Source organism: Schistocerca nitens, chromosome 2, assembly GCF_023898315.1.
Source record: "Schistocerca nitens isolate TAMUIC-IGC-003100 chromosome 2, iqSchNite1.1, whole genome shotgun sequence".
Classification (NCBI taxonomy): domain Eukaryota; kingdom Metazoa; phylum Arthropoda; class Insecta; order Orthoptera; family Acrididae; genus Schistocerca; species Schistocerca nitens.
Window position 1 is genome coordinate 339,563,005 of NC_064615.1, and position 13,491 is coordinate 339,576,495.

A 13,491-nucleotide genomic window follows, 5' to 3' on the forward strand; every position below is an offset into this window, starting at 1 on the left:
CGATTTTAAGATAGGGCTATTTATCCGAATAATTGTGGGAAGAATGAAACTTTTAGCAGACAGACGTGTGGGCAAATATCAGACCTGTGTTGGAAACAGACGTTCAGTCATTCATACTCTAACCAAAGTCAGAGATGCGGTAGCAGTTTTGCGTGCTGTTAACGTCAAATCGGCAATTTGTTGCTTGATTCTCACAAAGCATTTCACCGTGTGAACCATCTTTACCTAAATAAGACTGGAAGGAATGGGGTTGTGTCAGGAGTATGGCAACTTCATCCAAACGGTAATACATTACGCTTTGTCGAGAGTTCAGATGGATAGAATCATATGCAAACCTATCAATATCAACCGTTAAGTTTGACAGGGCTGTCCGCTGTCCATATTATTATTCACCTGGGCATTATAGCGCTTACTTACAGCTGTTCCCCGAGAAACTACTGGGCTGCCATATCAAGGAGAAAAATTGAATTAATACTGATGACGTCAACTTAACAAACATGTGGGAACTACTTGGTAGTTACTGCAAAGCCATTAATGCATCATTAAACATACCAAAATCTAGAATTAGGAACACTGGGCCTGACGCAAATCGTATTATAACTGACTGGACAGAACCCTCTGACACAATGAAAATACCTACTATGCCTGCATTTCACAAAACCCCTGCAGCGAGCTAGCGCCATCAACTGGAGAATAGGGTTCGGAGCTATACGTGGACAATTGCAAAGATACTGCCACAGGTAACTCAATACCATTTAAAAGCTATAGTACAACAATTATGTGGCGCTGTGCAAAATATGGTATAGAGCACACATATTTCTCGTGCCAGTGGGAATACTACGCGGAATGAAAATGGCTGTTGGTGTGTGCAGAACAGTGAAGTACTGAAAATTCCACACAATATGATGCAGATGTCCTATGAAAGAGGAGGATGACAGCTTGTTAATATCATTAAATATCAGAGCAAAATTCCTGGCCAAGTTCTTGCACAATGTGCTTAATTATCATCAACACTTTCAAAGAAGCCTTACAACGAGATACACGCACCAAGCTGAGAACCGCCAGATCATGTAAGCCTCATCAGTGCCCGTATTAGACACCTACGCATATTCTTTGTAGACTTATACGCACTTATACCCATTACACCCTGCATATTAAGACAGGAGGCTTCGCCATCTATGTGAAATTATATAGCACTTGACTAAAATGAGAACATTATGTCAAACTACATGTGCCAGCATGAACTGACTCAATGTCTTGTAAAACCATTACTTATAATCGAGCAATTGTATCAGCACATGTCACCAGCACTCTTAGTTCATAGACTATAAGTCTCGTACTGAGTAAAGATTTTTTGTTTAATTAACGTAACATAAAGATAATAAGTAAAGGAAATGTACCTCTGACACTATGGATAGGATCTTTTGTAGTAGCATCCAGAACATTAATAGAACTTTAGCTGTCAAATGTTCCATCTTGTGAACGTATGTAAGTTATGTGTGCAGATGATATGTATTCGATAGCAGTTATTACTGTGTATTGGGTGTCTCCTCTAAAACTCGTCAGGTGCATTTTCTCTGGTATTTCAGCAAATATTTGAAACTCTGCATTGTGTAGCTGGATCAACTCATCACGTGTTTCACGCGACGTCCACTGTCGACAGAGAGCGTCGGTTTGTTTCCCTTTACAAACAAATCGATTTTCAAAGCGGAATTTTACTTGCCCATTCGATAGAGCTGTCCCGCATTAGTCTAGAGGTACATTTGTCTGATCGATATGTATTAACAGGGACAGTAAAACTCGAAGAATAACCAGTACTCCAACAGTGACAGAACTGTCCTGGTTCGTGCTGACCGCTGCCGGCAAGCATACAGCGCTACTGAGTCGCTCCTGGCGTACTGTGTAAGTACTTTGTGTTTTACTGTTCCTGTTACATATCGATGTAACAAATGACGCATTAGACTAATATGGGACCGTTTTGTCGAATGGGCAGCTAACATTCCACTTTAAAAATAATTTTGTTTGTAATGGGAAACAAACCGACTATTTCTGTCCCAGCTACACAATGCAAGATCAAAATTTCAAATATCTGCTGAAACACCAGAGTAAATGCGCCATGACGACTCTTAGGAGAGACACACGCTGTACATTGGGTTTACAAGACGACAGACGTTCTGGGTCGTGGGATTAGAGCAACAGGCTTACTGGATCAAATTTGACGTTTGACAGTGAGCTTGCCTACTTGCAAGGCAATCGCATGTCGTAGTAATTCGCCACCTCTCTCCTAATTTACACCTCCTTCCTAAGCTCCACCCCTCCACTCCCTTTCCCTATCCCTTTCCCCAACCCTCTCCTTCCCCTTCCTAACCCACACCCCTTCCTCTTCCCTCCCCACTGCTAAGTGAAGCCTCATTTTGAAAATAGGGCAATGTTAAAACTTCTCAGCCAAAGCACAGAGACAATACGCTGAAGTCATGGGATAGTTCCTGTGGTGAGCGTACTGTAAGACCTTCAGTACACACACCGTCAGATTATTTGACTTGTCGCTCTAACGAAGTAGGCGAGTGTCAGCAATATGTCTCATGGTCTTATCATGGCGTGTTTATCTTCTGCCGTTAGGTCAGACGATAGAAATGTCACTTGCACGCTTAGAGTAGCAGATTGACAGTGACCAACTTTAAACAGAAGTTGATTAATTTTCATACACATTTATTAAAATAATAACAAGCATAAAAATTACTTAACTTGGTTCTGGATGCTATTTACAATTGACAATCTGAAGTTCCTTTGGTATTGGTACGTTAATCTTATTCTCACATATATCTCTGATACTTGACAGAAGTGTCTATACATTTATCTTCGTGGCTATGTACAGGAATATGGTAATCTTTTTAGGCGCAGGAGGAAACTTGACTATAGACTGGTACAGACAAATGTAGAACTCGTACAGACTGGTACAGACTAATGCAGACTGGTACACACTAGTGCAGACAAATGCAGACTGACTAATGGAATGGCTCTGAGCACTATGGGACTTAACATCTATGGTCATCAGTCCCCTAGAACTTAGAACTACTTAAACCTAACTAACCTAAGGACATCACACAACACCCAGCCATCACGAGGCAGAGAAAATCCCTGACCCCGCCGGGAATCGAACCCGGGAACCCGGGCGTGGGAAGCGAGAACGCTACCGCACGACCACGAGATGCGGGCTGCAGACTGACTAATCGGAGGTCTGTACACTCGTTATAATACCTCGCACGTTCATGTATCACTGCCTGAGTGTGATCCGCAAGGAGAAAAGGTTCTACGTTAGCAGCAATCTCATTGGGTGCGTTACATATTAATACGCGGATCGGCAGGAGCAGAATTTGGTCCGTCTCTATGGCAGCGCCATCTCGTAGTGCGGAGACGGACGAGTGCTGTTGTGGTCTTCAGTCCTGAGACTGGTTTGATACAGCTCTCCATGCTACTCTATCCTGTGCAAGCTTCTTCATCTCCCAGTACCTACTGCAACCTACATCCTTCTGAATCTGCTTGGTGTATTCATCTCTTGGTCTCCCTCTATGATTTTTACCCACCACGCTGCCCTCCAATACTAAATTGGTGATCCCTTGATGCCCCAGAACATGTCCTACCAACCAGTCCCTTCTTCTAGTCAAGTTGTGCCACAAACTTCTCTTCTCCCCAATCCTATTCAACACCTCCTCATTAATTTTTACCTACTTGATCCTCTGCTGCCTTCACTACTTCATCCCTCAAAGCTACCCATTCTTCTTCTACTGTATTTCTTTCCCCCATTCCTGCCATTTGTTCCCTTACGCTCTCCCTGAAACTCTGTACAACCACTGGTTTAGTCAGTTTATCCAGGTCCCATCTCCTTAAATTCCCACCTTTTTGCAGTTTCTTCAGTTTCAATCTACAGTTCATAAACAATAGATTGTGGTCAGAGTCCACATCTGCCCCTGGAAATGTCTTACAATTTAAAACCTGGTTCCTAAATCTCTGCCTTACCATTATATAATCTATCTGAAATCTGTCAGTATCTCCAGGCTTCTTCCATGTATACAATCTTCTTTCATGATTCTTGAACCAAGTGTTAGCTATGATTAAATTGTGCCCTGTGCAAAATTCTACCAGGCGGCTTCCTCTTTCATTTCTTAGCCCCAATCCATATTCACCTACTACGTTTCCTTCTCTCCCTTTTCCTACTACCGAATTCCAGTCACCTATGACTATTAAATTTTCGTCTCCCTTCACTATCTGAATAATTTCTTTTATTTCGTCATACATTTCTTCAATTTCTTCGTCATCTGCAGAGCTAGTTGGCATATAAACTTGAACTACTGTAGTAGGCGTGGGCTTCGTGTCTATCTTGGCCACAATAATGCGTTCACTATGCTGTTTGTAGTAGCTTACCCGCATTCCTATTTTTTTATTCATTATTAAACCTACTCCTGCATTACCCCTATTTGACTTTGTATTTATAACCCTGTATTCGCCTGACCAGAAGTCTTGTTCCTCCTGCCACCGAACTTCACTAATTCCCACTATATCTAACTTTAACCTATCCATTTCCCTTTTTAAATTTTCTAACCTACCTGCCCGATTAAGGGATCTGACATTCCACGCTCCGATCCGTAGAACGCCAGTTTTCTTTCTCCTGATAACGACGTCCTTTTGAGTAGTCCCCGCCCGGAGATCCGAATGGGGGACTATTTTACCTCCGGAATATTTTACCCAAGAGGACCCCATCATCATTAACCATACAGTAAAGCTGCATGCCCTCGGGAAAAATTACGGCTGTAGTTTCCCCTTGCTTTCAACCGTTCGCAGTACCAGCACAGCAAGGCTGTTTTGGTTAGTGTTACAAGGCCAGATCAGTCAATCATCCAGGCTGTTGCCCCTGCAACTACTGAAAAGGCTGCTGCCCCTCTTCAGGAACCACGCGTTTTTTGGCCTCTCAACAGATACCCCTCCGTTGTGGTTGCACCTACGGTACGGCTATCTGTATCGCTGAGGCACGCAAGTCTCCCCACCAACGGCAAGGTCCATCGTTCATGGGGGGGGGGGGGGGGGGGCTGCTTTCATAGCCGTCCATAATTGCGAAATAGTTGCCAGTGCAGAGGTTTTGCACGAACTAACCATTCGATTGTGTCCGACAAATGTTCGATGGGATTCACGTCAGCCAATTTCATCGGCCAAATCATTCGCTCGAATCGTCCAACTGTTATCCCATGGCACACTGTCATTCATAAAAATTCCATCGTTGTTTGGGAGCATGAGGTCCATGAATGTCTGCAAGTGGTTTCAAGGTAGCCGAATATAGCCATTTCCAGTCAATGATCGGTTCAGTTGCCCTGGAGGACCCAGTCCATGCCCTGTAAATACAACCCACATCATTATGGAGCCATCACCAGCTTGCACAGTGCATTGTTGGTAACCTTGGTCCGTGGCTTCGTGGAGTCTGCGACACACTCTAATCCCACTGTCAGCTGCTAGCAACTGAAATCGGGACTCATCTGACTAGGCTATGTTTTCCCAGTCGTCTAGAGTCGAACCGATATGGTCACGAGCCCAGGAGAGGCGCTGCAGGCCATGTCGTGCCATTTAGCAACGGCACTCGCGACGTCGTCTGCTGCCATAGCGCATTAACCAAATTTCGCCGCACTGTCCTAACGAATACTATCGTCATACGTCCCGCGTTGATTCCCATTACAAACAACTCGATGCAAACACCTCTGCTCTCAGTCGTTAAGTGAAGGCCATCGGCCAATGCGTTCCCCGTGGTCAGAGGTAATGCATGAAAGTTGGTAATCTCCATACACCCTTCACACTGTGGATCTCGGAATACTAAACTGCCTAACTAGTATCTCATCTACATTCTACATCCACATTTATACTCCGCAAGCCACCCAACGGTGTGTGGCGGAGGTCACTTCATGTCCCATTGTCATTACCTCCCTTTCCTGTTCCAGTCGCGTATCGTTCGCGGGAAGAACGACTGCCGGAAAGCCTCCGTGCGCGCTCGAACCTCTCTAATTTTACATTTGTGATCTCCTCGGGAGGTATAAGTAGGGGGAAGCAATATATTCGATACTTCGTCCAGAAACGCACCCTCTCGAAACCTGGACAGCAAGCTACACGGCGATGCAGAGCGCCTCTCTTGCAGAGTCTGCCACTTGAGTTTGCTAAACATCTCCGTAACGCTATCACGCTTACCAAATAACCCTGTGACGAAACGCGCCGCTCTTCTTTGGACCTTCTCTATCTCCTCTGTCAACCCGACCTGGTACGGATCCCACACTGATGAGCAATACTCAAGTATAGGCCGAACAAGTGTTTTGTAAGCCACCTCCTTTGTTGATGGACTACGCTATCACGCTTACCAAATAACCCTGTGACGAAACGCGCCGCTCTTCTTTGGATCTTCTCTATCTCCTCTGTCAACCCGACCTGGTACGGATCCCACACTGATGAGCAATACTCAAGTATAGGCCGAACAAGTGTTTTGTAAGCCACCTCCTTTGTTGATGGACTACATTTTCTAAGGACTCGCCCAATGAATCTCAACCTGGCACCCGCCCTACCAACAATTAATTTTATATGGCCATTCCACTTCAAATCGTTCCGTACGCATATTCCCAGATATTTTACAGAAGTAACTGCTACCAGTGTTTGTTCCGCTATCATATAATCATACAATAAAGGATTCTTCTTTCTATGTATTCGCAATACATTACATTTGTCTATGTTAAGGGTCAGTTGCCACTCCCTGCACCAAGTGCCTATCCGCTGCAGATCTTCCTGCATTCCGCTGCAATTTTCTAATGCTGCAACTTCTCTGTATACTACAGCATCGTCCGCAAAAACCGCATGGAACTTCCGACACAATCTACTAGGTCATTTATATATATTGTGAAAAGCAATGGTCCCATAACACTGCCCTGTGGCACGCCAGAGGTTATTTTAAAGTCTGTAGACGTCTCTCCATTGAGAACAACATGCTGTGTTCTGTTTGTTAAAAACTCTTCAATCCAGCCACACAGCTGGTCTGATATGCCGTAGGCTCTCACTTTATCAGACGACAGTGAGGAACTGTATCGAACGCCTTCCGGAAGTCAAGGAAAATGGCATCTACCTGGGAGCCCGTATCTAATATTTTCTGGGTCTCATGAACAAATAAAGCGAGTTGGGTCTCACACGATCGCTGTTTCCGGAATCCATGTTGATTGCTACTGACAAGGGAACCTCCCCATCGCACCCCCCTCAGAATTAGTTATAAGTTGGTACAGTGGATACGCCTTGAAAAACTGAACACAGATCAATCGAGAAAACAGGAAGAAGTTGTGTGGAACTTTGAAAAAATAAGCAAAATATACAAACTGAGTAGTCCATGTCAAAGATAAGCAACATCAAGGTGAGTGTAAACCCAAGAGCGCCGTGGTCCCGGGGTTAGCGTGTGCAGCTGCGCAACGAGAGGTCCTTAGTTCAAGTCTTCCGTCGGGTGGAAATATTAATTTTCAGACAGTTATCAAAGTTCAGGCACCCACACATAATCAACTTCGCTCTCCAAAATTCCAAGACATGTTCAGATTTGCTTGGACATCTGCAGGACTTGACGGTCTTCACACGGAAAAATTTGAAAACGTTAAAAACATATGTTTTGACAGAGCACAGGCAAAACTGTGCGACTGTGAAACTGTTGCATTCATTTGTTGCAGTTTATGTGACAACCTCTTAGGTTTTCACACTTTTTTGGGAGTGATTATCACATCCACAAGAAAACCTAAATTGGGCAAGGTAGAAGAATCTTTTTACCCATTCACCAAGTGTACAAGTTAGGTGGGTCGACAACATATTCCTGTCATGTGACGCACATGCCGTCACCAGTGTCGTACAGAATATATCAGACGTGTTTTCCTGTGGAGGAATCGGTTGACCTATGACCTTGCAATCAAATGTTTTCGGTTTCCATTGGAGAGGCACGTCCTTCCGGCTACTAATCGCACGGTTTTGCGGTGCGGTCGCAAAACACACACACTAAACTTATTACAGTGAACAGAGACGTCAATGAACGAAAATAAAGAAAGTAAGCTTTTCACTCGAGGAAAGACTTGAACGAAGGACCTCTCGTTCCGCAGTTGCTCACGCTAACCACGGGACCACGGCGCTCCTGAGCTTTCATCCTAGATGTTGCCTATCTTGCACATGGACTACTCAGTTTGTATATTTTGCTTAGTTTTTTCATAGTTCCATACAACTTCTTCCTGTTTTCTCGATTGATCTGTGTTCAGTTTTACAAGGCCTATCCACTGTGCCAACTTATAACTAGATCTGAGGGGGATGCGATGGGGAGGTTCCCTTGTGAGTAGATTCTGGGTTTCCAGAAATGACATGATACGCGAGCAAAAAACATCTGCTAAAATTCTACAACAGATCGATGTCAGAGATATAGGCCTATCTCAAGTGTCTAGCTCCAACTACCAGTCCGCTTTTAAATTCTGATAAGTCCCGTCGTGCGGCCATAATCACGTCGGAAAACTTTTCACATGAATCACCTGAGTACAGATGGCGGCAGCTCCGCCAGAGGACTGTCCTTTTATACCTTGTGCACCCGATACCACCGCCATCTGTATTTGTGCATATCACTATCCCGTGACTTTTCTCCTCAGTGTATGATGCCTCAGTTCGCAGCGTGTGATGTTTTACTAGATATCTTCTTGATCACGGCTGTGCAGAGACACGTGTACCAGTGGGCACTGGACCACCGGGTGCACCACAAGTTCAGCGAGACGGACGCGGACCCGCACGACGCGCGCCGCGGCTTCCTGTTCTCGCACGTGGGGTGGCTCGTGCTGACACCGCACCCCGCTGTCACCGAGAACCGCGCCAAGGTCGACATGTCCGACCTAGAGGCGGACCCCATCGTCATGTGGCAGAAGCGGTGAGTCACCATACAATAGAGTTGTGGCGATTAGGCCGATATTACACTATCAAATTTCTTTGTCAAAGATTTAATCAAAGATGTGAGCAAATATTCCGTCAAATATATTTGACAAAGATCTTTGACGTAGCGCTAGAAGGGGTATTACACTGTCATCATATTTTTCGTCAAATTTCAAGATGGCTGATAACACCAACAACTTGTTATTAACCGCAGCAGTTGCATGTACCACAATTGCACTGTGTGTACATGCGGAAGAGAAGCGGAGAAAAAAAGGAAACATACCTGGGTGAAGCCGTGGGTTTTACGACGACACGATAAAAGCATTCAACAAAACTTGTTACGTGAGCTTATAGTGGAGGACGTCAAGTCGTACATCAGTTACTTAAGAATGGATGAGCATACATTTTTATATGTGCTCAATGAAGTATATCCTCATATCACAAAGCACAATATTCACTTAAGAACTGCTACATTTGCAGAAGATAGGCTCACTGTAACACTCCGATTCCTTGCTACAGGAGAGGGTTAGGTTAGGTTAGGTCAGGTCTCCAATCTTCATAATCTATTTTTGTATTCAGCGTGCCTCACGTTGTAAAGCGCCTCATCAGCTTCATACATCTCTATTAATTTTGTAGTTGTCGGCACACACCAATTGTATTTACCCGCAATGTTTATAAAAACACTACAGACGATAGAATGCAGCGATGCTAGCACTCCATGTGGTAACATGTCACATTGCAGTGAACAGAAGACAAGCGACTTCTTTGATCAGATCTACAGCGAGGCCCTAGATTTGGTCAAATATTGGACGAAATTTAACAAAGTTCCCTATTACACCATCAAATATCTTTGACAAAGATATTGGACAAAGATATTTGACAAAGAAATTTGATAGTGTAATACCGGCCTTAGTGAGTGAGTCGTTCATTTGAACGACTCTAAATAAAGAATCGTTAAGAATCGAATCGTAATACGGACGAATCGTCGTTCAAAAGAATCGTAAGAACGATTGCCTGTTTCCGAGTCGTGACGATTCCAAGTACCAACGATTCATCGTAAGCTACGTCTCGAAGACAACTTCCGAATCGTGCCGAGTCGTGCCGAATGATTACGACCGCCAGATGGCAGACAAGTGGAGGATGCGTGTGAACAAAGGAAACTCAGAACGAACCAACGAAGTTCGTGGGCGGTAATATTACTCGTGAAAACCAAGCTGACACTTGGCGGTGGCTGACGGGAACGAGCGTAAAGGCATTTCCCATTTACTATCACTACCATCAGCCACCACACCGACGTCAGCTTAGTTTGCGCGAGTAATACACGAACTAGTGATGACAGAAACGTACACAGCTCCCAATACACACGATTAAAATCAAGAAATCCAAGTATGATGAATAAATACGTACCTCTTATTTGTTGCAGATGCAATGAAAAACACACACACCTTCTTTACACACCAACAATAGAAAGTTCTCAGACAAATTAAAAGCAAAATACATACGCTTTGTATTTAGAAGAAATGAATGTTAAGCTAAATTTGCTGTGTGGAAGGGCTGTCAGCTGCGTTATGAATTACAAGGGTGTTTTGGACTTGGAAAGGCATTTTAGCACAGAAAAACATAGGATGATATGAGCCAAACCACATCTGCCTCACTGCTACATTTTGTTACTATAAAACAGATGTCTGTAGTTAGATACGTTCAAGTCACACAAGCAAACTGGCATACCACGTAATTTTGCACCGCCTTTCGCACAAATCGACTCCTCTTTCCTGGCGTACTGAATTAAAACAATAGATGCAATCAAATCAAACGTGACTTTTCATCAATTAAGGCATTACACGTATGTATAGAGAATCACACTTGTAACGTCATATGCATGTTTACTCATAAATAAACTATTTCTGGCATATCTTATCATGACATAGTTCGATTCTAACCCCATTGACAATTTCAGACATGTCCTGCCATCTGTGAGTAAGATGTAGAAATTTTTGCATTCTGTAAGAATCGTGCCATCGCAGACTAGAATGAATCGTGAGCGAATCGTAGGAATCGATTCGCAATGTGAGATTGAATCATAGGAATCGAATCGGGAAAAAGAATCGTGTTGCCCAACTCTACCATACAGGACCAGATTTACGTGTAGCAAGGTACGCTCTCAGGGGGCCAAATGACACGGAATGAGGAATGTGCCCTGTGCGCATGCGCAACACGACTAGCCAAGTCATTGAGGCGAACGTCAGCCGCCTCATTGTTAGCCTGGTAACTGGGCCACTGTTGGTAGTTCAGGCTGTAGGCGATGGTTCCTGCTAAAGTGATTACAGTTTGTTCACGATGTCCTGACCAAGTTTTCTGGGGGGTTAAGGGAGCGGTGAAAGTAAGATCTGCTGAGCATAGCCCAACAACCACGGGGAGAGCCACGGTGCTGAGGGAACATGCTGCACTTTCCACATGTAGTTCTGTCACTACAAACGTGTTCACTGGTGAGTCACGGCACCCAGATCACTTCGTAACGGCTACGGTAAACGCTGATAGTGCAGTGTTAGATCCCGGGCGAATAACACCCGTGGCCCGAAGCCGAGTGACTTATACCGGCTTCAGCCGGTCGAGAACTAGGCAGTCCTTGTCCAGGACGTTGTGAAGAAACAGCAGGAGCTGCTGCGACTTTTCATGGTGCGCGAATAGGGTGTCAAATGCAGAAGGCACGGAGAGCACTGAGACCTCATGCGGCACTTGGGTTTCGGTGCACTTGATTTCCCCACCCCCCACCCCTCTCTCTCTCTCACTCACACACACACAAACACACACATACACAGTCGCGCGGGATTAGCCGAACGGTCTGGGGGCTGCCTGCAGTCATGGACTGTGCGGCTGGTCCCAGCGGAGGTTCGAGTCCTCCCTCGGGCATCGGTGTGTGTGTTTGTCCTTAGGATAATTTAGTTTAAGTAGTGTGTCAGCTTAGGGACTGATGACCTTAGCAGTTAAGTCCCATAAGATTTCATACACATATAACACACACAAAAGAAACTGCTTGTAAATTGAGAACATGAAAGACAAGCCAGCATTTAGTTCATTGTTGATTCCAGTTGGAAGACGATTGTTAATGCTGTTGATTGCATCTGATGTACAGTTGTGCTCCGCATGTATTCGTGTACAAGTTGATATTGCTTTGGTTGACAGTTGCTGAAAATAAGTCTCAACAATATTATTTCGAGGAATGATGCTGACTATCTAGATTAATATTTTATATATAACTTCACGTTAATATATGAAGAGTGCATTGAAAAACGGGGTAATTCACATTTTGCATATTTTTCAGGAGAGGAAATTTGAACATTCAAGATTACAAAGAGATATTTAAAACACTCCAGTCGAATGTAACCAATATAATTAGGATGCTACATTTAATGACTGTAAACGAAGCACATTAGAAAAAAAATATAAAAGAAATTATATGAGAAAAAATGAAAAACGCCAAATAAAGTACCTCTTGGCTACCAAAAAGATCTTGGTAAATGGTTCAAATGGCTCCGAGCATTACGGGACTTAACATCGGAGGTCATCAGTCCCCTAGACTTAGAACTACTTAAACCTAACTAACCTAAGGACAGCACACACATCCATGTCCGAGGCAGGATTCGAACCTGCGACCGTAGCAGTCGTGCGGTTCTGGACTGAAGCGCCTAGAACCGCTCGAGCACAGCGGCCGGCTCTAGAGGAGCGAAAACAAAATGTCTCAGTCCTATGCTTTATCAATGGGCTAAGAATTTTTTTTTTTTTTTTGAGGTAGGTTACTTTTATGCTTGATAGGTAAACGGATTCCTGTTAGGTATCTTATTAATAAGACCATAGATATCATATTTTTTAGTTAATAACCTAAAATTACGTATGTATGTGGGTAAATTCAGGATATGGAATGAGTTAGGAAGTGAAGGTAGAAGATATTCACAAACTATTCTTAACATATATACGAATGACATTAGATTGACACTGAAAACTAAAAATCTGAAATTCGAAAAATAAAAAGAATGTGAAAATCCTATTAAACATAAATAAAAGCAAATAGCGATAAAACACCATTGATTAATATTCCTCACAATGGGTATAAGAACATGAGCTTTAAAAAACCCTTATTCATCTGTAACACTTCGCCGGCCGGAGTGGCCGTGCGGTCCTAGGCGCTGCAGTCTTGAACCGAGCGACCGCTGCGGTCGCAGGTTCGAATCCTGGCTCGGGCACGGATGTGTGTGACGTCCTTAGGTTAGTTAGGTTTAATTAGTTCTAAGTTCTAGGGGACTGATGAGCTCAGAACTTAAGTCGCATGGTGCTCAGAGCCATTTGAACCATTTTGTAACACTTCATTTACAAAACTTCATCTCTGATCATGTCAGCAGATTTCTTGCGTTATCCTCGTGGCTTCTATTTCCTAACTGCAATAATTAAAACTCCACCAAACGTGTTTTAGACGCAAATTTTTTAGTATAGTGTACATTGCAATTAAGGCCCAACAGTCGACTAAATGTCTCAAAATTACAG

General features: G+C 43.8%; 1 protein-coding gene across 1 annotated transcript in view; it reads left to right on the top strand.

The window, feature by feature from the left end:
- LOC126236133 (acyl-CoA Delta-9 desaturase-like) overlaps positions 1–13,491 on the top strand; it is a 155,773-nt gene that overhangs the window by 97,501 nt on the left and 44,781 nt on the right. Inside the window, exon 4 of the mRNA XM_049945213.1 lies at positions 8,745–8,950. Within this exon, the coding sequence (XP_049801170.1) occupies positions 8,745–8,950 (206 nt within the window). The remainder of the gene's footprint in view (positions 1–8,744; positions 8,951–13,491) is intronic.